At 45.4% G+C, this 25,705-nt stretch overlaps 1 protein-coding gene across 3 annotated transcripts in view; it reads left to right on the forward strand.

The window, feature by feature from the left end:
- mgaa (MAX dimerization protein MGA a) overlaps positions 1 to 25,705 on the forward strand; it is a 202,174-nt gene that overhangs the window by 2,749 nt on the left and 173,720 nt on the right. For 2 of the 3 annotated variants that reach the window (XM_072486179.1, XM_072486181.1), the window contains exons 2-3: positions 18,948 to 20,061; positions 20,373 to 20,504. In XM_072486179.1, coding sequence (XP_072342280.1) covers positions 18,948 to 20,061; positions 20,373 to 20,504 — 1,246 coding nt within the window. The remainder of the gene's footprint in view (positions 1 to 18,947; positions 20,062 to 20,372; positions 20,505 to 25,705) is intronic. The other variant, XM_072486180.1, reaches the window with a different exon arrangement.

The raw sequence follows: 25,705 nt of genomic DNA on the forward strand, positions 1-25,705 counted from the left end.
TTTGAGATGCTTGGTAGTGTAATCACCCAAGGCTCTGACCCCTTCAGGCCCTGCTCTTGCCAATGTCACCCTGGTAGTGCCAGGTTGGGGTACCAGGGGCCAGTGTCAGGACACTACTCAGCCATTTCCCCGACCACCTCTGGGCTTAAAGGCCTCTGTGCCCCCGACATGGCCACCACAACTGATTTCCGTTTTTGAAAACCAGCAGTGATTCGCACCGGATTCCCACTGCCTTCCAAGGTCGGAGAATCTCAGGAGTGGGGAGAATCCATCTTAAAACCGACAGACTGTATTTAAATGAGGAATTAAATATCCTAATCTGGTTCACGTCCTCACTAGTTCACACCTGGGCGATTACGTTGGGGGAGAATCCCAAAGGTGGGGTTTTTCCCATGCCAAATGTGCCATGGCCCCTCTCCAAAATTATCTGGCCCCAGTGCGATATGCACATGAGACCAGAGAATCAGGCCCTATGTTTCCCGAACAGCTGTCTGAAATAGTAACCATCTACTTTAATACTAGTTACAGAACATTGAAACTTTCTGCATTTGGTGTTTCTGCTGAATAGTTGTTAGCCTAACAGTGTAAACAAATCTACTGAAATGTGGTATAACCACTTCTGTTAAATATGTTGATGTGAAGCCAAGAGAAACGTAGCATTTCTTTCTTGTGAGGAATAAAATCTGAACAGAGCAGCACGTAGGGTGGTTTATCAATGTAGTGCTGGGTATTGTGTTGCAAACTGTTGCTCTGTCTCAGCAGGATGTTATCCCAATTCATCAATGGTGCCTGGAAAGTTGAACAATTTGACAAGTAATACTGATGTGGAATTTGAATCTTGTGCTCAGCAAGCTTATCTAAAATCTAGTTTGTAATGGGAACACCCACAAACATTAACATAGTTTGTTGTAATAATTTATAGAAGCCCAGATTGAAAATGGAAATGTCACACTGTTGTAGTGGAGGCACTTGAGGTTGTGGCAGTATTGATAAACCTTTAACTCCGCATTCAATCTATCCAATAGTTTAACCAAGTAATTTTGCTTCAGTTCAGATTCCCTTCACTTGAGGCAGTTGCATGCTTTTGTAATTAGTTCATCAGCTCTTCATTTAATGTACTTGAGGTTTTGCCAGACTGGTCCCGGCATTCGTCAGAAGTGTGAATTTGAAATTTACATCCAGCAAACTTGAAATTAAAACTATTTCAGTTAGTGAACTGAAATCTGTGGGGCGGCATTTCTCCGACCCCCCCGCCGGGCTGGAGAATCGTCGGGGGGCAGCATGAATCCCGCCGCGGCTGCCGGATTCTCCGGCGCTGATTTGTTTTGCGGGGCCGGGAATCGCGCTGTGCCGGTCGGGGGCTGTTGGCAGCGGTCCACCCCGGACATTCTCCGCTGTGCGATGGGCCGAGCGGCTGCCCGTTTTTGGCCGGTCCCGCCATAAATTACACAAGGTTCTTACCGGCAGGACCTGGCTCTGTGGGCGGCCTGCGGAGTCCTTAGGGGGGGGGCGGGGGGGTGGCCACAGTGGCCAGGCCCGCGATCGGGGCCCACAGTGGCCAGGCCCGCGATCGGGGCCCACCGATCCGCGGCGGGCCTGTGCCGTGGGGGCACTCTTTCTCTCCGCGCCGGGCACTGTAAAGGTCCGCCATGGCCGGCGTGGAGAAGAACCCCCCTGCGCATGCGCTGGGATCACGTCAGCGGTTCTACACATGCATCGGAACACGCTGGCACTCGCGCGCATGCGGCAACTTGCGTCGGCCGGCAGAGGCCCTTTGCCGCCGATTGCCGTGGCGCCAGCCCCGCCGGTCAAGCTCCCAAAAATGCGGAGGATTCCGCACCTTCCGGGCTGCCTGACGCTGGAGTGGTTCACGCCACTCCTCGGCACCGGTACGGCCTGCCCGCCGGATACTAGAGAATCCCGGATCATGGTTCTTGCAAGAAGATAATTTTTAAAAAAAATTTTAGAGTACCCAATTATTTTTTTTCCAATTAAAGGGCAATTTAGCATGACCAATCCACTTAGCCTGCACATAAGACCATCAGATATAGGAGCAAATTAGGCAACTAGGCCCATCGAGTATGCTCCACCATTTAATCATGGCTGATATTTTCTCAACCCCAATCTCCTGTCTTTTCCCCATAACTCCTAATCCCCTTATTAATCAAGAACCTATCTAACTCTCTCTTAAAGACACTCAATGATTTGGCCTCCACAGCCTTCTGCGGTAAAGAGTTCCACAGATTCACCACCCTCTGGCTGAAGAAATTCCTCCTCATCTCAGTTTTAAAGGATCGTCCCTTTCGTCTGAGATGGTGCCCTCTAGTTCTTCCTACAAGTGGAAACATCCTCTCCATGGCCACTCTATCCAGGACTCGCAGTATCCTGTAAGTTTCAATAAGATCCCCCCTCCTCCTTCTAAACTCCTAACGAGTACAGACCCAGAGTCCTCAACCGTTCCTCATACAAGTTCTTCATTCCAGGGATCATTCTTGTGTACCTCCTCTGGACCCTTTCCAAGGCCAGCACATCCTTCCTTAGATACGGGGCCCAAAACTGCTCACATAACTCCAAATGGGGTCTGACCAGAGCCTTACACAGCCTCAGAAGTACATCTCTGGACTTATATTCTAGCCCTCTTGACATGAATGGTAACATTGCATTTGCTTTCTTAACTGCTGACTGAACCTGCACATTAACCTTAAGAGAATCGTGAACAAGGACCCCCAAGTCCCTTTGTGCTTCTGATTTCCTAAGCATTTCCCCATTTAGAAAATAGTCTATGCCTAAGTTCCTCCTTCCGAAGTGCATTCCCTCACACTTTTTCACATTGTATTTCATTTGCCACTTCATTGCCCACTCTTCTAGCTTGTCCAAATCCTTCTGCAGCCCCCTTGCTTCCTCAATACTACCTGCCCCTCTACAGATATTTGTATCATCTGCAAACCTAGCAACAGTGCCTTCAGTTCCTTCTTCCAGATCATTTATATTTATATATTGTGAAAAGTTGTGGTCCCAGCACAGACCCCTGAGGCACACCACTAGTCACTGGCTGCCATCCTGAAAAAGACTCCTTTATCCCCACTCTCTGCCTTCTGCCAGTCAGCCAATCCTCTATCCATGCCAGGATCTTACCCTTAACACCATGGGCTTTTAACTTATTTAACAGTCTCCTATGCGGCACCTTGTCAAAAGCCTTCTGGAAATTTAAATAAATCGCGTCCACTGGTTCTCCATTATCTAACTTTCTTGTTACCTCCTCAAAGAAGTCTTAACTGATTTATCAGACACAACTTCCCTTTGATAAAGCCGTGCTGACTCAGTCCTATTTTACCATGCACTTCCAAGTACTTCGCGATCTCATCTTTAATAATAGACTCTAAAATCTTACCAATGACCGAAGTCAGGCTAACCGGCCTATAATTTCCCGTCTTCCTCCCTCCCTTCTTAAACAGGGGTGTTACATTAGCCACTTTCCAGTCTTCTGTGACCCTTCCTGCCTCTATTGATTCCTGAAAGATCATCACCTATGCCTCCACAATTTCCTCAGCTATCTCTTTTAGGACCCTGGGGTGTAGTCCATCTGGTCCATGTGACTTATCCACCTTCAACCATTCAGTTTCCCCAAAACCTTCTCCTTAGTAATGGTCACTGCACTCACCTCTGCCCCCTGATTCTCCTGGAGCTCTGGCATCCCACTGGTGTCTTCCACCGTGAAGATTGATGCAAAGTAACTGTTCGTCTGCCATTTCTTTGTGTCCTATTATTACTTCTCCAGCCACATTTTCCAGTGGTCCAATGTCTATTTTTGCCTCTCCCTACCTTTTATATATTGAAAAAAGCTCTTCCTATCTTCCTTTATATTACTAGCTAGCTTGCACCCATACTTCATCTTCTCCCCCCCCCCCCCCTTAATTGCATTTTTAGTTGTCCTCTGCTCGCTTTTAAAGGCTTCCCAATCCTCTAGCTTCCCACTAATCCTCGCCACTTTGTATGCTTTTTCTTTAGCTTTTATGCTGTCCTTGACATCCCTCGTCAGCCATGGATGCCTTGTCCTCCCCTTAGCATGTTTCCTCCTTCTTGGGATGAATTTCTGTTGTGCCTCCCTAATAACCTCCAAAAACTCCTGCCATTGCTGTTCCACTGTCTTCCCTTTTGATTCCTTTTTCAATCAACTCTGGCCAGCTCCTCCCTCATGTCTTTGTAGTTACCCTTATTTAATTGTAATACCGTCACATCTGATTGCAGCTTCTCTCTCTCAAACTGTAGGGTAAATTCTATCATATTGTGGTCACTGCTCCCTAAGGGTTCCTTCACCTTAAGTTCCCTCATCAAGTCTACCTCATTACACATCACCAAATCCAGAATTGCCTCTCCCTAATAAGCTCTGTCACAAGCTGCTCCAAAAAATCATCTCTTAGACATTCCACAAATTCCTTTTCTTGGGATCCACTGCCAACCTGATTTTTCCAGTCCACCTGCACATTGAGGTCCCCCATGATTATTGTGATATTGCCTTTTTTACATGCTTTCTCTATCTCTTGATTTATTTTCTGCCCCACATCCTGACTACTGCTAGGGGTCCTGTACATAATTCCCATCAGGGTCTTTGTATCTTTGCGATTTCTCTACTCTACCCACCGAGATTCTATGCCTTCTGATCCTATATTGCTCCTTGCTGTCGCTTTAACTTCATTCCTTACTAACAATGCAACCCCGCTTCCTTTGCCCATCTGCCCGTCCTTTCGATAAGACATATATCCTTGTATATTTAGATCCCAGCCCTGATCCCATTGCAGCCATGTCTCTGTGATGCCCACAACATCGTACCGGCCAATTTCAATGTGCGCAACAAGCTCATTTACCTTGTTCCCTATACTGTGCGCATTTAGGTACAACGCCCTCAATTCTGCATTGGTCACCTCCCTTTTCACACTCTCCTCAGTCACCGTACCCTGTACTGTGGCCCTTTTTGATTTTTGATTATGGCTTCTCTGACTTACACTTTCCCCCTGACTGCTTTTTATTTCTGGCCCCATTTTATTTCCCTCCGACTTCCTACATCGGTTCCCATCCCCCTGCCACATTAGTCCCCAACAGCACTAGAAAACACCCCCTCTAGGATATCGATTGCAGTCCTGCCCAGGTGCAGACCGTCCAGTTTGCACTGGCCCCACTTCCTCCAGAACCGGCTCCAATGCCCCAGGAATTTGAATCCCTCCCTCTTGCACCATCTTTGGGTTGTGGGGGTAAAACCCACACAGATACGAGGAGAATGTGCAAACTCCACACGGTCAATGACCCAGGGCCGGGATTCGTACCCGGGTCCTCAGCAATGTTAACGTGCCATGTGCTGCCTTCAAGAAGATTATTTTTTGTAAACTCACAAACAGGATTAGAAAATTGTATATTAGAACATAACATCATATGTATGGCCTTGCCAACTGGAATCTGTAAATGAAAATTGATGCCCTCTCTACATATGTAGTCCCTTTTATGGGTATTCCGCAACATCAGTTGGTGAAGGATAGTACTGAAGCCAATCTTTACTCAGTCTTATATTTATTTACAAAGTAAAACATTCTAATCATCCATCTCCTAATGCAACCACCCTGCAGTTTCAATAGGTATTTCTTTCATTTTTAAAATATGTGCCAAAGTGAATCTCTGTCCTACGCCTGCATGTAATTAAACACAATTGATATGCAATTAATATGTGTGGAGGATCTTCTCAGCACGACATGGCAGATACTTGAAATAACATGTATTGTTTTGCTGAGCATTTTGACATGGTTTTATTGAATAAGGCAATAAGTGCTAAGGTATTGTGATGCTCTAAGTTATAGCAATTAGGCCAGGCATTTGCTGCTTTAGTACATTATTTTTCTTCTCTCTTGCCCTCATTCTACCTCCCCACCTATTATACCCCATATAGTCGCCTCTTGATTGTGTCATCTCCAGCGATCATGCCACGTCTGAAAACTCTCTTCACCAATGCCATTTCTAATCACTTCAATCTCTCTTAGTATACATATCATCTTGCTTGCTTTAAACCTGTCTAAAAGCAACTTCCTCCCTGAAAGAAAATATGGATCTGCTGTTCCAGAAATCTTCTAATCGTCTAAATGTCTTCACTTCTGACCTTTTCACCCACCTCGACACATCTGCCACATGCAAATTGTTTCCCATGCTTTTGCTTTCAGTATTCTTGTCCAATAGAGTTCCCAACAATCTCTCATTCTGTGTCCTTAAATCAGAAAACTGCACATTGAGACATTGTTCACTTCTAAATGTAGTTTCTTGAATTAAGGAAATGGACCACATTTTACGTTCATGGTGAAGGCATGATGGTTGCACTGACCTCTAAAAGGTGCCTACAAAGGTTTTGTGGGATCTAGAATGTTAATTTTCCCATATCCCAGCGTGACTTTCAATCTGGGGTCATCTGTAGGGGAACAGTGCCAAATGAAATCATCAAGTAGGCCCCACAGCCAATCAGATGGATGGAGACCTACAGATAGCAAATCAAGAAGTAAAAATCACAGATTTATTTTTAAATAATTTCATAGAAAACAAAATGACGATTGGGACATAAACACGGGAGTTAAGGTGGGAGATGAAATATTACACGTTAAGGATGTTTTTAAAACTCATGGAATTTTAACATGAAACAAATAAATGATACTTGTATAAAATTAGTTTTTTTAGGCTCAGAAGTTATGCATTAATTATGGATGGGTATGCTATTGGGGTGAAATACATGCAGACACGGGGAGAATGTGCAAACTCCACATGGACAGTGACCCAGGGCTGGGATTCGAACCCGGGTCCTCAGCACTGTAGGCCCAGTGCTAACCACTGCGCCACATCTCGTCCATTCTTCCAACTATTTCAGTCTTGCACTCTTAATACTCCCCGAAAGTCCTTCTGCCTTATTTCCCCTCCTTTATTTCAGAAGTTTTTCAATGTTTTTCCCCTTCCCCTTATTCCTTTCTTCCTGACAGCCACCAGATAAAAGCACCAGATTCTCTTGAAAACCTGGCTGGGTTACCATGTCCATAAGGGAGGAGAACTTGCCATTCCCAAGTAGGTGTCTCCACCTCACACCTTATAGTTGACTCTTCCTGCCCTCAAGGCAACTAGGGACGGGTAATAAATACTGCTGTATAAAGCGTAGCCCACATTCCAATCTTAAAAAATAATTTGCAAAGCACTTCACATCTAATATGTAATTTCTGTCAAGTATTTTGTGCTGTTTTATTTTGTTTAAGGTACTATATAGTTCTTGTAATTGGCAGCAAATTAATTGAGGGTGAATTTTGTTATTGTTGGTTTATCATTCTTCAGTGTGATTCAGCTTTCACAAACCCTCTTTTCCATGTCTCCCTTGCTTTCAATCCCAACTCCTGAAACCTGAGAACTCTTTATGTCGTAGCTATGTTCTCCCAGATTTAACACTCAATCTCTGCTGTCTTGCAGTTGATGAGATGTAACTCAGTGGTGGTACACTCAGTTCATTGCAGAGGACCTCCCTGTCGCTTATCATGGATCAAATCTGAAGTAATTTACCTAAAGGGTTGTTCACTAAATTGGGCTAAGTAATTTTTTTTTCCGTTCATGGGACGTGGATATCACAGCTGGGCCAGCATTTATTGCCCATCCCTAATTGCCCTTAAGGGGGCAAAGAGTTAACCACGTTGCAGTGGATTTGGAATCACATGTAGGCCGGACCAAGTAAGATTTCCTTCCCTAAAGGACATTAGTGAATCAGGTGGGTTTTTACGACAATCGACAATAGTTTCATGGTCTAGATGTTCACCACCAGCAGTGATGGGATTTTGAACCTGGGCCCCCAATTCATTACTCTTGATCTCTGGTTTATTAGTCCAGTGACACTTCCACTATGTCACCACCTCTCTTTAAATTAGTAAGAAGTCTTACAACACCAGGTTAAAGTCCAACAGGTTTGTTTCAAACACTAGCTTTCGGAGCACTGCTCCTTAGGTGAATCACCTGAGGAAGGAGCAGTGCTCCGAAAGCTAGTGTTTCAAACAAACCTGTTGGACTTTAACCTGGTGTTATAAGACTATTTACTGTACTCACCCCAGTCCCTTCAATTAATATCCCCTGGGTCTTGATCCTTTCAGTAATGGAAACAATTTCTCCTGATGTACCCTATCCTGACCTCATGATTTTGATACCTCTAAATCTTGTCACCAGATTTTCCCACTGACTCAAGTTTACCCATTTTTTAAATCTTCTCTAAAAGAACAGTTCCTGCTTCTCTTACCTATCTTATGTAACTGAATTTCCTCATCCATGACACCATTCTAATTAATCTTATCTGAACCATCTCTAGCATGTTCACATCCTCCCTAAAGCAGGCACAGTACTCGAGTTGGGGCCGATCCAGTGTTCGTGCAGGCATGTCATAAAACTTTTAAAAAATTTGTTCATGGGAGTGGTGTCTCTGGTTCAAACAGCATTTATTGGCCATCCCTAAATGTCCTTTTATCTAAGTGGTTTGCTAGGCCATTTCAGAGGGCAGTTAAGAGTCACATGTAGGCCAGACGAGGTAAGGATGGCAAATTTCCTTCCCTAAAGGGCATTAGTTGGGTTTTTACAACAGTATAATAGTTCATGGTCCATAATGGTTTTTAACTGAATTCAAATTTCATCATCTGTGGTGGGATTCAAACTCGGGCACCCCGGGTCTCTGGATTACAGGCCCAGTGATAATACCGCTACGTTCCCACAGCTTCCTTGCTTTTGTACTGTATGCCCCTATTAATAAAGCCTTGGGTGCCATATGCTTTTTTAACCGCATTCTCAATCTGCCCTGCCACCTTTAATATTTTGATCACACATATTTCCATGTCTCTCTGCTGTTGCACCCAACTTAGAACTGTACTCTTGATTGTATATTGGCGTTCCTTGTTCTTCCTACCAAAGGAAACTGCATATTCTGCAATAAATTTCATCTTCCCATTCCACCAACTGGTCTATGTCCTTTTGAAGTTATACACCATGCTTTTCACAATTCACAATATTTCCAAGTTTTGTGTCATCTGCTTTCGTTTAATAAAGTTTGTTAATAAAATAACCACACCCTATTTCTTATATTATCATTCCCGGAACGAATTGATCTTTCCACACCACATTAAAACTTCAACAAGACATGGCATCTGGTCCAGCCTCTTAACCTCTGTTGAGAGCTGACCATGCGTTCGTAACAGATTTTATTTAAAATACCGAAGGTCCTTGGTTGAGCCCAATAAAGTACAGTCACCAGATTTGTAACTTTACAACACAAGTAACCTTTTATTATATACAGATTATAATTAAACGGACAGGAAATGTAACTGACTATCTATCAGCCCTTTCCCGGCCACCTCCTGCTTCCAAACTTGCCTCACTCTCTACGCACACAGACAAACAACAGAGGGGAAAGGGAAAGAAAATATTAATAAAACTAAAGTGATAAGGATCTTTGCTGGAGAGGGAGAGAGAGGAAGGGAAAGGAAGGGAAGGAAAAGAAGGAAGGAAGGCGAATCACTTGACGACCATTGTCGGGCAGAACATTGTCCCTGGCCAAATCACCAGTTGCCAGTTAATCAATCAAACCAACTCCCTCCAAACCTAAAATCCATTCGGTGCCGAAGAGTCTGACTTCTCCTTTCCAAAACACAAAACCTGGGAACACAATGCCCTGCTGTTTCAACTTTGATTCTGTTTAAAAGCACATCCTTTGTTTATAGGTCCACAGATAATAGAAGAAAAGAAACTAAATGGGAACAAAGGAAATAAACAGGAAGGACTCTTACACTCTTATATATTAATGACCTGGACTTCGATGTACAGAACAGGCGAACTTCAGCTACTCTTACTCAGCTCAATTAAATTATTCTCCAACATATATTGAATTTCCATTTCTATCTGAGCTAGTTAGCTTCAGCTAACAGATTACATGCAGTTTCTTAACCTTAACATACAAGGTGGCTTACCTAATAGATACTCCAAACTGTAGGAAGAAGGACTGATTATGCCACATAATTATGTTGAGAAAAATACCATCGTAGGACAGAAGATAGGCAGGAACCAGTGTGTCAGGTGGTAAGAGTAGTGGAAGAGGACAGAGATAGCAAGAGTGAGGAAGAGGTCAAAAGTTCACAGAGCGACCTTCCTGAGGTACGACTAACAAATAGGATAATACTAGAACAGTTAGATATTGAGTTTGCATACTTGGAAGAAGAGCAATGAAAATATCTCATAAGGTGACTGCAAAAACATAAGAGGATTTGGAGGGACACACCAGGGTGCACTACATTAATTGAACATGATGTAGACGTTGGTGACTCCAACCCAATAAAACTGCATCCGTATCGACTGAACCCACAAACTAGCTCAGATAGATAAGGAAATTCAAAATATTTGTGGAGAATCATTTAATTGAGCTGAGTAAGAGTAGCTGGAGTTCGCCGGTCGTTTTGGTACCTAAGCCAGTTCTGTATAGACGACCGGAAGGTGAATGCCATCACCAAAACTGATTTGTATCCAATTCTCAGGTTGGAGGATTGTGTCGGTAAGGTAGGCAGTGCCTCATGCCGTTAGAAAATCGATTTGTTAAAGCGGTATTGGCAGCTCCTTTAACAACCAAGGCTAAAGAGATTTCTACCTTTGTGACTCCGGGATTGTATCAGCGTACAGTCATGACGTTTGGATTTTAAAACGCACCAGCTACATTTCAACAGCTCACACATCAAGTAGTGGCTAGGGCACTTAACTGCGTGGTCTATTCAGAAGACGTGGTAGTTTTACAGAGACACAAGGAAGGAGCATGTAGGCCAATTTGAGAAAATTATTTAGGCAACTGCAGTTGGCCGATTTGGTCATCAATTTAGCCAGTAGCAAGTTGCTAAAGTAAAAATGACATACCTAGGGCACGCTGTGGTACAGGGACAAGTGGTACACAGAACAGCCAAGGGAAGGCCATTACTAGATTTTTCCATTCCCAAAACGAAACAGGAGACTGAGGCAAGTGCGTTTTCTATAGAAAAATTGTATATAGCTTTATTACCATAGTGGTACCGTTGATGAATGTATTGCAGAAACAAGCAAAAATGGTATGGTCTGCAGAATGGCAAATACCGTTAAGAAATTGAGGGCCATATTGGTAAGTGAACCAGTGTTGACCGCCCCTTATTTTTCCAAACCCTTTAAAATAGCTACGGATGCCAGCGACCTGGGGGTGGGGGCAGTGTTACTCCAGGATGACGAGTCAGAAATGGAGGCTGGCAGGATACTTTTCAAAAGAAAGTCGGGCGGCACAGTGGCTAGCACTGCTGCCTCACAGCACCAGGGATCCGGGTTCAATTCCGACTGCACGTTCTCTCTGTGTCTGCTGGGTTTCCTCCGGGTGCTCCAGTTTCCTCCCACAGTCCAAAGATGTGCAGGTTAGGTAGGATTATGGGGATAGGGTGGGGGAGTGGGTCTAGGCAGGGTGCTCTTTCGGAGGGTCGGTGCAGACTCAATGGGCCTTCTGTACTGTAGGAATTCTATGATTCTGCGACGACTGTGCCAAAGAAAGTACTACAGCAGTGAGAACGATGCTGTGGCATTTTCATCATTTTGAAGTTTTTGCCCGGCATGATGATAAGCAAAGCCTAGTCTATAATGACCATAATCCGCTTGCATTTGTGGAAAATTGTAAAACACAGAATGCAAGATTGTTCCTTTGGAGTTTATTGCTGGAACCTTTCAAAGCAAAAATTGAGCATATTCCTGGAAAGGACAAAATTGTTGTGGATGCATTGTTGCATGTTTAAGTGTCGATAAATGGCAGATGTAATAGTGGGGGACCTTGGGTAGTGGGAAAGGATGAATGAAGGTGTGTTTTGTGTCACACACCTTGTGATGAAATGTCCTAGCAATGACATGTTATCCCTCTAAAGGAGGAGGTATGTAAGAGACCTTCCTTTGTTCCCATTATCTGGTCCGTGGACCCATGATCGGGATGTACCTTTAAGCAGAAAATTGAAAGTCGAAACAGCCTGCTTGCCAGGGCGTTGTGTTCCCAGGTTTTGTATTTTGGAAAGGAGAAGCCAGACTCTTCAGCTCCGAGTAGATCTTAGGAACCAGGTTTCGAGGGAATCGGTTCAATGGCCAGTGATTGGTTCCTTCATGCTGCTTTCTGAGAAAACTTGGAGGAAGTGAATCTCGCTCTCGCTCTCTTTCCTCTCTCTCATCTTGCACATGCGTTGCTGTGAATCTGAAATTATGCTGAGTCTGTAGAGAAGGTAGACGTGTGTATGTGTGTGTGTCTGTCTCTAAACATGGACACAGTCACAGGATGAGGGGGTGAAGTGAGGAGAACTTTCTTCACTCAAAGGGTTGGGAATCTTCAGACAAACAGCCATAATTGTATTGAATGGCAGAACAGGCTTGACAGGCTGGATGGTTGTCTTCTCCTATCTCGCATGCTTAACTTCCAATGCCAGGAACAATAAAAATAAGAATCTTTATTGTCACAAGTAGGCTTACATTAACACTGGAATGAACCTACTGTGAAAAGCTCCTAGTTGCTACACTCTGGCACCTGTTCCGGTACACAGAGGGAGAATTCAGAAAGTCCAAATTACCTCAGCACGTCTTTTGGGACTTGTGGGAGGAAATGGAAGCACCCGGAGTAAATCCACGCAGACACTGGGAGAATGCGCAGACTCCACACAGACAGTGACCCAAGTGGGAAACGAACCAGGTACCCTGGAGCTGTGAAGCAACAGTGCTACCCACTGTACTACCGCAATGGGCTGGACTCTCCGTTTTCAGTGGCTATGTGCCGAGTGAAACAGAGAATTTGCGGGCGTTTTATGACTCCAACATCGGCGCCGAACCCGCACCGATTCCGGGACGGGTGAGGGGCTAGCAGTGGCGCCGGGTGAAACTCCCGGCTCCCGTGCCAAAAATGGCCGGGTCCCTGGCCGCGCATACGCACGGCGACGACCTGCAGCGGTCGCGCCGTATAACATGGCACCGGCCGTACACGGATACAATTCCACAGGCCACTCACCCCAGCCCTTGTGGAAGCCCCCCCCCCCCCAGCCAGCAGCACTGAGCCCAACCGAGTGTGGCCGCGCTGGACACAGTTTGCAGGCGCCACGCCGGGTTCCCAGCCGCTCAGACCACATGTCAACCGCGCGGCCGGGAACTCGGCCCATCGGGGAAAGAGCATCGCAAGAGGGCCTTTTGATGCCGCTTCAACGGCGTGTGGCGCATGACGCGATGACACCATTTTGGCGAGGACGGAGATTCCAAAACTGCCGCTACCCTGATTTGGGTGTTGGAAGGGATTCTCCGTCCGATTGCTGATTACGATATTGGCATCGGGCAACGGAGAATCCCACCCAATATCTCATGCCTCTCAGCAACTGCTTTACTTAATGCCTCAGCGGCATCAGGGAACCATGGGGCCCCCATGGGCCAGAGATGTTCCTCTGCAAACCCTACTCCACCATAATAAACTGCAAGCCCAGTCATGTTTGTTGCTCGCCATTACGAAGGTTTCCATGTTCCAACTACAGGTCATTTCATTGCCATTAATTGGGTGCCAAACACGTCCTAGAACCAGTAAGAAACTTTGCAGTTGGCTCGTGTCACTGGTACTGATGTGTGACAGGACCAGAAAGTATTCTGGGCAATGGTTTCCAGTCCCTAGATTGAAACTCCAGCACTGAGGGTGTTTCAGGTGAGAACTGGTGAGGTTTAATGTTAGGAAGTGTAGGAAAGTGGAGCTAGGTTCAGCTTATGTCTTAACATGAATGATAACCCCCACACTGCTTTTATGCGTGACTGCATGCATTTCAGTCATTGTGGGAAACAGTCCACAGTCACTCTGAGCTTCAAATGAGTCGAGTTCTCACTGTTTCACTGCATCAGCATGTTATTCTCTCTTGTCTTTCATGTTCAGATTCAGTAACCTGTTCTGAATTTTCAGTATTGTATGTTTTTTTGTAATTTACTTTAGGTGTCCTGAGAGGGATCAGGTGATTGGCCCATATTTTGCAGTAGTAGTGATGGCAAAAATGTCAGCGTTGATTATTACTCCTTTGAAACTGATAGCAGCTTCGGGAGTCCACACATGCACAGTTAAAAATGGAAATCCAGAATTTGGTGTTGGTGCTTCTCTGCTTTTCCAGATGTTCAGGTTCCTTTGACTGCAATTAATTAGAAATCTTTGAACAGATGAACACATACATTGTTACAATCTTAGTCTTACGACAAAGGACTCTTAAAAAAAAAATTGAACCATGCTGAATGAGATGTAAGTAGGTTTTTAATGGTGTACTAAGTACTTAATTATTGCTAAATTCTACATTCTTAATTTTTTGAAATTTATGCTTTTTATGAACATTATTGCTCATCCCTAATTGCCCTTGAGAAGGTTGTGGTGAGCTGATGCCTTGAACAACTGCAGTCCACATGGTGTAGGTGCACCTACAGTGCTGTCAAAGGAAGGAAGTTCTGTGATTTTGACCCAGCGGCAGTGAAGGAACAGGATATAATTCCAAATCAGAATGATGTGTGGCTTGGAAGGGGAACTTGCAGGTGGTGGTGTTCCCATGTATCTCCTGCCCTTGTCCTTTCAAATGGAGGAGGTCATGGGTTTGGAAGGTGTAATTAAAGGAGACTTGGTGAGTTGCTGCAGTGCATCATGTATATATGGTGCACTCAGCTGCCACTGTGTTGGTGGTGGAGGGTGTGAATATTTAAGGTGGTGGATGGGGTGACAATGGCATGAGCTTCTTGTATTGGAGCTGCATTCATCCAGGCAAGTGTCGCACTCAAAGAACAAAGAAAAGTACAGCACAGGAACAGGCCCTTCGGCGCTCCAAGCCTGTGCCGACCATGCTTGCCTGTCTAAACTAAAATCTTCTACACTGCCTGGGTCCGTATCCCTCTATTCCTATCCTATTCTTGTATTTGCCAAGATGCCCCTTAAATGTCACTATTGTCTCTGCTTCCATCACCTCCTCCGGCAGCGAGTTCCAGGCAACCACTACCCTCTGTGTAAAAAAACTTGCCTCATACATCTCCTCTAAACTTTGCCCCACGCACCTTAAACCTATGCCGCCTAGTAATTGACCCCTCTACCCTGGGAAAATGCCTCTGACTATCCACTCTGCCTATGCCTGTCATAATTTTGTAGACCTCTATCAGGTCACCCCTCAACCTCCGTCGTTCCAGTGAGAACAAATCGAGTTTATTCAACCTCTCGTCATAACTAGTGCCCTCCATACCAGGCAACATCCTGGTAAATCTCTTCTGCACCCTCTCTAAAGCCTTCACATCCTTCTGGTAGTGTGGCGACCAGAATTGAACACTATACTCCAAGTGTGGCCTAACTAAGGTTCTATACAGCTGCAACATGACTTGCCAATTCTTATACTCAATGCCCCGGCCAATGGAGGCAAGCATGCCGTGTGCCTTCTTGACTACCTTCTCCACCTGTGTTGCCCCTTTCAGTGACCTGTGGACCTGTACACCAAGATCTCTAACTGTCAATACTCTTGAGGGTTCTACCATTCACTGTATATTCCCTGCCTGCATTAGACCTTCCAAAATGCATTCCCTCACATTTGTCCGGATTAAACTCCATCTGCCATCTCTCCGCTCAAGTCTCCAAACAATCTAAATCCTGCTGTATCCTCTGACAGTCCTCATCGCTATCCGCAATTCCACCAACCTTTGTGCCGTCTGCAAACTTACTAATCAGACCAATTACATTTTTTTCCAAATCATTTATACTACGAATAGCAACGGTCCCAGCACTGACCCCTGCGGAACACCACTAGTCACAGCCCTCCAATCAGAAAAGCACCCTTCCATTGCTACTCTCTGCCTTCTATGACCTAGCTAGTTCTGTATCCATCTTGCCAGCTCACCCCTGATCCCATGTGACTTCACCTTTTACACAAGTCTGCCATGAGGAACCTTGTCAAAGGCCTTACTGAAGTCCATATAGACAACATCCACTGCCCTACCTGCATCAATCATCTTTGTGACCTCTTCGAAAAAGGTAATGAGACACGACCTCCCCTTCATAAAACCGTGCTGCCCCTCGCTAATAATCCATTTGCTTCCAAATGGGAGTAGATCCTGTCTTGAAGAATTCTCTCCAGTAATTTCCCTACCACTGACGTAAGGCTCACCGGCCTGTAGTTCCCTGGATCATCCTTGCTACCCTTCGTAAACAAAGGAACGACATTGGCGATTCTCCAGTCCTCCGGGACATCACCTGAAGACGGTGAGGATCCAAAGATTTCTGTCAAGGCCTCAGCAATTTCCTCTCTAGCCTCCTTCTTGCCCTTAGTGTTGGGTGGGGTTACTGGGTTATGGGGATAGGGTGGAGGTGTTGACCTTGGGTAGGGTGCTCTTTCTAAGAGCCGGTGCAGACTCGATGGGCCGAATGGCCTCCTTCTGCACTGTAAATTCTATGATAATCTATGATTCAGTATTCTGGGGTAGATCCCATCAGGCCCTGGGGACTTATCTACCTTTAATATTTTTCAAGACGCCCAACACCTCGGGCGGGATTCTCTGACCCCCCCCACCGGGTCGGAGATCGCTGGGGGTCGGCGTGAATCCCGCCCCCGCCGTCCTCCGAATTCGCCGCCCCCCCAAAAATCACCCCGGCATGAATCACGCCGCCCTCCTCGGAGAATGGCATGGACCAGCGCGACGCAATGGGCCCTGGGGCCGCCCGAATTCTCCGGGCTGCAATGGGCCGAAGTCCCGCCCGTTTAACAAGAGCCCCCCCGCCGTAAATCAAGGTTGATCCCTACCGGTGGGACCCAGCTCCTTGGACGGCCTCCGGGAGGCGCGGGGCGATCTGGCCCCGGGGGGTGCCCCCGCGGTGGCCTGGCCCGCGATCGGGGCCCACCGATCCGTGGGCGGGCCTGTAGCGTGGGGGCACTTAATTCCTCTGCACTTGCCGCTGTGATCCTCCGCCATGGCCGATGTGGAGACGAACCTTCCCGCGCATGCGCCAAGATGATGCCATCACACGCTGGCACTCCCACGCATGCTCCAACTCGCGCCGGCCGCGGAGGCCCTTCATGGCCTGTTGGCGTGGTGCCAAGCCCCTTCCCCACTGGCCGGCGCGGCCTAGCCCCCGAAGGTGCGGAGGATTCCAACGCCAGAGTGGTTCACGCCACTCCTCGGCACCGGGACCCCCCCCCCCCCCCCCCCCCCCGCCCCGCCCCGCTGGGTAGGGGAGAATTCCACCACTCGTCTTTTTGGATCTCAATGTGACCCAGGCTGTCTACACACCCTTCTCCAGACTCAACATCCACCAATTCCTTCTCTTTGGAATACTGATGCAAAGTATTCATTTAGTACCTCACCCAGTTCCTCTGGCTCCACACATAGATTCCCTTGTCTGTCCTTCAGTGGGCCAACCCTTTCCCTGGCTACCCTCTTGCTTTTTATGTACGTGTAAAAATCCTTGGGACTTTCCTTAACCCTATTTGCCAATGACATTTTGTTACCCCTTTTAGCCCTCCTGACTTCTTGCTTAAATTCCTTCCTACTTTCCTTATATTCCACACAGGTTTCGTCTGTTCCCAGCCTTCTAGCCCTGACAAATGCCTCCTTTTTCTTTTTGACGGGGCCTACCATATCTCTCGTTATCCAAGGTTCCTGAAATTTGCCGTATTTATCCTTCTTCAGCACAGGAACATACCGGTCCTGAATTCCTTTCAACTGTCATTTGGCAGCCTCCCACATGTCAGATGTTGATTTACCCTCAAACATCCGCCCCCAATCTAGGTTCTTCAGTTCCTGCCTAATATTGTTATAATTAGCCTTCCCCCAATTTAGCACGTTCACCCTAGGACCATTCTTATCCTTGTCCACCAGCACTTTAAAACTTACTGAATTGTGGTCACTGTTCCCGAAATGCTCCCCTACTGAAACTTCTACCACCTGGCCGGGCTCATTCCCCAATACCAGGTCCAGTACAGCCCCTTCCCTAGTTGAACTATCTGCATATTGTTTTAAGAAGCCCTCCTGGATGCTCCTTACAAACTCTGTCCCATCCAAGCCCCTAGCACTAAGTGAGTCCCAGTCAATATTGGGGAAGTTGAAATCTCCCATCACAACAACCCTGTTGCTTTTACTCCTTTCCAAAGTCTGTCTACCAATCTGCTCCTCTATCTCCCGCTGGCTGTTGGGAGGCGTATAGTAAACCCCCAATATTGTGACTGCACCCTTCTTATTCCTGAATTCAGGAATAAGAAGGGTGCATGGTCCAATCATTATATTTCACTATCTGTAAGTAATAAAAGTGAAGGGATTCAGTGGTTTTTACTTCCTGGTTTGCTGTTGGCTAGTTACCCTAATTACACGACTGTTGCTGCACTCCTGGAGATCTTGTTAATTGGTAGGCTGATTCAAACTGACTTTGGGAATGGGGAAAACTGTGCCACAGAAATTGTTAATTTTTTCACAGTTTTCTTTGAGTGTAGCAGAAAGCAACATTGCTTTGTTGTTGACGTGAAATTCAGCCCAATATTTGAAGAAATTTGTGAGTGTGGGGGGGAGGGGGGAGAAGCTACTTCCTGATTGCTACCCTGAATGGCCCAGCTCTCATTTTAAGATTATGTTCACTCCTTTTTGATTGCCCCAACTGAAAATAGTTTCCCTGCATCTACTCTATGGGCACCCTTTTAATACCCAACTACATACTGTCTACTATAAATATCAGAACTAATTTTTAGGTAAGCATTTTTGTAAGTCAGTTAAGTGCTGGTATCCATTAGTGCCAAGCTAATTTGAAATTACCCTGCACCTACCTAGTGTAGGGCTATATGTTTAAATATGTTGGATTCTTGAGGATATTCTATGTTCGGTGCGAATTGCGCTTAAGTGTTTTCTTTTTTTATTCACAGCATCTTGAAACACCTCCCTCATATGTATTCAGCACATCCATTCAGTACAGCATCATCTGAAGATCAGGAAGAATCATTTAATATCATTATCAAAGAAGAGCCACCTGACGATGAGTATGACCATGCAGTAAACCTAGAGGACCTTGATGGTGCTGGGCTGAAATGCAAAGAAGAGGAGTATTATTTAGATTCTTCCAGCCATAGCACTCCGGAATCAGGGGGACAGCTTGCTGCGACTACTTATGAACTAGCTCATAAAACTATTGATAAAAATGGCACCAGTGAAGTCAAAGCAACTGCTGCTGGGGTCACCAAGCGGCCATTAAGCAGCCCTGAGGCGATAGCCAAAGCCAAAATGTTGCGAATAGAAAGCAGCAAAATGCCTGTTGTTTACCTGGAACCATGCACTGTTACAAAGGGTACTATAAAAATATCTGAACTGCCACAAAATCTGTTATCTCCTTGTCGGAGGAACTGGGGACCTTTGACCCCACTTGCTCTCCGCTCTCCGAACTCAGCTGAAAGACCTACCCGCTCACCCAGCTCTGCTGAAAAATCTAAAAAAGGAAGTGTGGATTCATCACCAGAGTGTACCAAATACAAAGAAAATGGCTCTGACTCAGTGTCCGGGAGAACTAAGAAGAAAAGGAGTACCTCTGCACTATCTGCAAAGACCTCAGGAGAAGATTTTCAATTTTGCAAGATCAAACATACTGAAAAGGCATCAAGTTCTGGGACTTGGAGACCTGCAAGTAAGGCAGGTACTGAGGATTTGCCTGTCTGCTCTAAATCAACACATTTGTGTACTAAGGCATTTAGTTCAGGAATCTGGAGACCTCCAGGTGGCACAATTGATAATGTTGAGGAAAAGCCAATACCACGCACCAGTTCCAGGTCTACGCGTGTGTCAAAGCAGCAATTTACAGCCAGAGCTTATAGACGAGTTCGATCAAAAAAGCTGCGTCAGTCTACAAAACTTTCCCGTTCTGTCTCCGAAGCAGCTGTTTCTTTGGCCTCCTCTGAACAGCTTCTGGAACAGGTGGAAATGTTCTGCGATGTCAGTCCAGACCTGGATGATGTGGAGGGTGTTACCTTTGTGTCATATGCATCTCAGGTAAGGCTGTTATCCATTTTTAGGCATGTATTTCATTTAACAATTTTGTGTAGATGGTTAAAGAGAGTGCGTCAGAAATCTGGAAACATTGTTTCAACAATGATTTCAGTGAAGGTACTAGGTCAGTGATGGGCAACCTAGGCTAGTGAGTGGGTTGCATGAGTGGTCTTCCTTCATCTCAGTGGGCCGCAAGATTGTAATCAGGCATGTTCATAAACCATGACCCCATGAACAAGATTAAATGCATTGAATGCACACTGACTATTTCATGATGAATTATAGAAAATGTTTAATCATTTATCTATTAATAGAACTCTCATCAACTTCCAAGTGGTAAAAGCAGAATAAATATTTACACTTTGGATGCAGAGGGACCACACGGCTCTCACAGTCAATGTTGTGAGCAATCAGCACACACCTCACTTCACTTGCACTTGCTTCACGTACGTATCATTTCAGCTATACGGGTAGGAAAAAAACTATGCAGACAGAAATCAGTGGAACGTGACAACCATGCACATGGGTAACCGTCAATAAAATGTCTCGGGCCACATTCAGAACCCTGATGAATCATGTGGTCCCTGGGCTGCAGGTTGCCCACCACATAATTATGTACAGGTGTCTTGACAAAACAGTTAGCAAGTGGGCATTTCAGTATTTTGTCTGAATGCTTTAGTATTCATAAATTAATCAGAAAAACGTTGATGGGAGTTTTTTTTAAATGATCAGTAGTTTGGGGAAGTTATTGAATCTAATAGTATCAGTTAGGATAATCATTAAATGCCTACTCATGGAGTGTGGTGACTTCAGTCATGCACAGGTTTATTCAACTTAATTGCACCCATTGGGTGAAATTGGTCAATGACAGGTTCATATTATTTGAGAAACCTATTTTACATCATGCTTACAAAGAAAATCAGGACAAGGTGGCCAATTTGCTCTGAGTCAATCTTGCACTATTACACCAATTTAATCATCCCTTATAATCTACTATTCTCCATTATTGTTTTTAACTGACCACTGTGTTTGAGGCAATAAGTTTAAGAAAAAAATTAAGGAGATGGCTCACTGATGTAACATTTGTTTAAGCTCCAGAGTTCATCATCTGTTCCCGTGCTATGTTTTCAGTTCCCATTGGAGCTGATGTGTGTATAAGACTTGCTTTATATATAGCACCTGTCATGACCTCAGGAAGTGTTATACAGCTAGTAAGGTACTTTTTGAAGTGTGGTCACTTGTAATGTAGGAAATGTGACAACAGAGAATGCGTGCAAAACTCTGATCCCTTACAGGAGCTGAATAGCCTCCAGATAGCGTATGCTATGCTCCCAACAAGCTGGACTAGCTTATTTGGTTCCTGACATTGAGAAGGGTGGTCATGCAGGCACCCCATGCTTGCGCTAGAAGTAACTGGTGTAGTGCTGTCATAACACTACACAGCCCTACAGATTGATGAAACGTCAGCCCATAAATTTGGACCAGTTCTATCCAATTAATTTGCTTGTCACTCGCCGAAGATAATTCGGCTGCAAGGGGGACCTAGCATCACTGGTACATAAAGAACCAGGCACCCAACTTGTAGGTATGGTAATTTTGAATAATGTCTCTGAAAGCACTGTGAAACTTATTTGAGGGTGTTGTGTTGCGATCTTGGATTTAGCAGTGAATGTTGCTGCATCTTCACAGAGGATGGAGAGTTTGGTGACCTGTCCTTTTGAAGGCTGCAACACATGTCCAGGCAAGAGGGAGATGAGCAGAGGCTGCAGAGAGGGCAGACGCTGTGTAATGCCGTCTCTATAATGGTGACAGGAGGTTGTCTGGAAGGCAGTGCACCCAAAACTTTGGTGTGTATGCCCATTAGCATTCTCCTGTATGCCATCCCATCGAGGGATTCGCTCACCTAATCCCAATGCAGCATAACCTGTTCATGTGCTGCCACTTGGTCCCACACTTCAATCAGGTAAATAGCACCAAATTTTAATGCTACCTAGTTGCACCTCAGTGGGCACAAGCAGGCCATGCATTGTGTTGTCCTTACTCAAAAAATAGTGTTCAGCAATGTGTGGCCCAATCTGTTTTAATTATGTCTTTTGAGAGATTAATATTGGTTGGGACACTGATGAGAACTCCCCTGCTCTTCTTCACATGGTATTAGGGAATCTTTCACATCTCAAGCTGAGAGAGTTGATTATGTTTAACCTCTCATCTGAAAGTACTGCACTGGAGAGTCAGCATAAATTTTACGCTGAAATCTTGGTGTGGGACTTAGAGTGCTACAACTGAACAACAACTAACACCTGAGCACATGATTAAGGCAATACATCTGTGAGGTGGTACTGTCGTAGCCTCACTTATGACATTTGTCATCAGACTGCCCTTCTGGTTCATGCTAAAAGTACTGCATTATAAGTAACAAAATTAACAATTCCTTTTAATAGCTTTGCTGGTAAAGAAAGGGATCAATGCTGTAATGAGAAATGATATAAGCACTGAAGATCAAGATATAGAACCAGTCTTGGTAGAAATAAGAAATAGCAAACTGAAGAAGTACCTGGTAGGAGTAATCTATGGGTCGCAAAACAGTAGTTCTGCAGTGTGACAAGGTATAAACCAGGAAATACCAGGGGCTTGTAAGAAAGGTACGGCAATATCATGGGTGGTTTTAATATGCACAGACTGGATTAATCAAATTGTCACGGGTAGCATAGAGGGAGAATGCATTAAGGATTGTTTCTTGGAACAATCTGTTGTGGAACCAACCAGGTAGCAGGCTACTCTCGATTTGTTATTGTGTAATGAGGACAGATTACTTGATGATCTCATTGTCAAGGATCCTCTCTGGAGTAGTGACCATAATATGTTAGAATTCAAAATTCAGTTTGGGGGCGAGAAAGTGGAGTCCCACACTAGCATTCTGGAATTTAAATAAAGATAATTACATCGGTATGAGGACCGATTTGGACCGAGTAGAGTGGACAGGAAGGCTGAAAGGTAGGACAGCTGATGAGCATTTGTTTAAGGAGGTAGTCAATTCCTCACAACTAAAATATATTCCAGAGAGGAAGAAAGATGGTAAGAGGGGTAAAAAAACATCCATGGCTAAGCAAGAAGTTTAAGGATAATATAAAGACCAGTATATAAAGGTATACCATATTGCAAAGACCAGTGGTAGGCTGGAAGATTGGGAAACTTGCAAACATAAACAAAAGGTTACTAAAAAGTAATAAAAAGAGCTAAGGTAAATTACGAAAGAAAGCTAGTGCAAAATATCAAAAAGGATAGCAAAAGCTTCTATAAGTACATAAAAGGAAAGAGAGTCGCTAAAGTAAATGTTGGTTCTAAGGAAGATGAAACTCGAGAGTTAATAGTGGGGAACACAGACATATGGGATATGCTAATTCAATATTTTGCCTCAGTTTTCACAGTGGAGGACTGGTACCATCTCTATGGCAACGGGTAATTTAGAGGTAATGGAAAGGATGGAACTCATAAAAATCAGCATCAATAGGGAAACAGTACTCAACAAACTATTGGGGTTGAAGGCAGACAAGTACCCAGGGCCTGATGGCCTACATCCAAGGGTGTTAAAGGAAGTGGCAGTGGAGATAGTGAATCCACCAGTTATTTTTTTTTAATAAACATTTTATTGAGATGTTGTTTGGCATTGTAACAGCAGCAATATAAATAATGTACATAAAAATATAAACATAGTGCAAATACCGCCTCCCTCTCCCACAGGTCCCACCATTACTTAACCCCCTCCTCTACGCTAACCTTACCCCACCCCCTCCTCCCTCTGCTGACGATTAATTCTCTGCAAAGAAGTCGATGAATGGTTGCCACCTCCGGGCGAACCCTAACAATGACTCTCTCGTGGCGAACTTAATTTTCTCCAGGCAGAGGAAGCCAGCCATGTCCGATAGCCAGGTCTCCGACTTTGGGGGCTTTGAGTCCCTCAGTGCTAGTAATATCCGCCTCCGGGCTACTAGGGAAGCAAAGGCCAGAACGTCTGCCTCTTTCTCCTCCTGGATTCCCAGATCCTGCGACACCCTGAAAATTGCCACCTCTGGACTCAATGTCACTCTTGTATTTAATACCTTGGACATGATGTCAGCAAACCCCTGCCAAAATCCCCTCAGCTTTGGACATGCCCAGAACATGTGGACATGGTTCGCTGGTCCTCCCGTACATTTTGCGCACCTGTCCTCCACCCCAAAGAATCTGCTCATCCGGGCCACTGTCAGTGAGCCCGGTGCACGGCCTTGAATTGAATCAGGCTGAGCCTGGCACACGTCGCGGTCGCGTTGACTCGACTCAATGCGTCCGCCCAAAGGTCCTCCTCTATCTCTCACCCCAACTCCTCCTCCCACTTTTGCTTCAGCTTCTCGGTCTGCGTCTCCTCTGATCCCATAAGTTCCTTATAATTGTCAGAAACGCTCCCCTCTCCTATCCATTCGCTAGAAACCTCCCTATCCTGAATCCCCCTTAGTGGCAGGAGTGGGAAAGTTGGTACCTGTCTACGCAGAAAGTCCCGCACCTGCAGATATCGAAATTTGTTTCTCTCCCGCCAATGCAAACTCCTCCTCCAGAGCCCTCCAGCTCGTAAAGCTCCCCTCTATAAACAAGTCCCCCATCCTCTCAATCCCCACTCTTCGCCAAATCCCCCCCCACCAGCCACTTCCTAACCATAGCCAGTAATAATTGCTGAAGTTCTGCAGCGCAGCCCCCCCCGACTCCGCTCAAGCATTACCCTCTTCATTCGCAGGGACTTGCCCCGCCCCCCCATACAAAGCCTGCTATAACTTTACTGACCTGCTTAAAAAAGGACCGCGGGATGAAGATGGGGAGACATTGAGAATCCATCAGTTATTATATTCCAAAATTCCCTGGACACGGGAAGGTTCCAGTGGTTTGGAAAAGTGCTAATATAACACCCTTATTCAAAAAGGTAGGGAGACAGAATTTAGGAAATTACAGACCAGTTAGTTTAACATCTGTTGTTGGGAAATTGTTAGAATCCACTAGTAGACATAGAATTTACAGTGCAGAAGGAGGCCATTCAGCCCATCGAGTCTGCACCGGCTCTTGGAAAGAGCACCCTACCCAAGGTCAACACCTCCACCCTATCCCCATAACCCAGTAACACCACCCAACACTAAGGGCAATTTTGGACACTAAGGGCAATTTAGCATGGCCAATCCACCTAACCTGTACATCTTTAGACTGTGGGAGGAAACCGGAGCACCCGGAGGAAACCCACACACACACTGGGAGGATGTGCAGACTCCGCACAGACAGTGACCCAAGCCGGAATCGAACCTGGAACCCTGGAGCTGTGAAGCAATTGTGCTATCCACAATGCTACCGTGCTGCCCAATAGTAAGGAAGTAATATCAGGACATTTGGAAAGTCAAAATACAATCCATCAGAGTCAGTGGGTAAATCGTGTTTGACACAATTTCTCGAGTTCTTTGAAGATGCAACAAGCCAAGTGGATAATGGGGATCCTGTAGATGTAGTATATCTGGACTTCTGGAAGGCGTTTGATAAGATGCCGCACTGAAGGTTAATACACAGGGGCAGCACGGTGGCACAGTGGATAGCACTGCTGCCTCAGGCGCTGAGAACCCGGGTTCGATCCCGG

This window comes from Scyliorhinus torazame, chromosome 2, assembly GCF_047496885.1.
Source record: "Scyliorhinus torazame isolate Kashiwa2021f chromosome 2, sScyTor2.1, whole genome shotgun sequence".
NCBI classification, from domain to species: domain Eukaryota; kingdom Metazoa; phylum Chordata; class Chondrichthyes; order Carcharhiniformes; family Scyliorhinidae; genus Scyliorhinus; species Scyliorhinus torazame.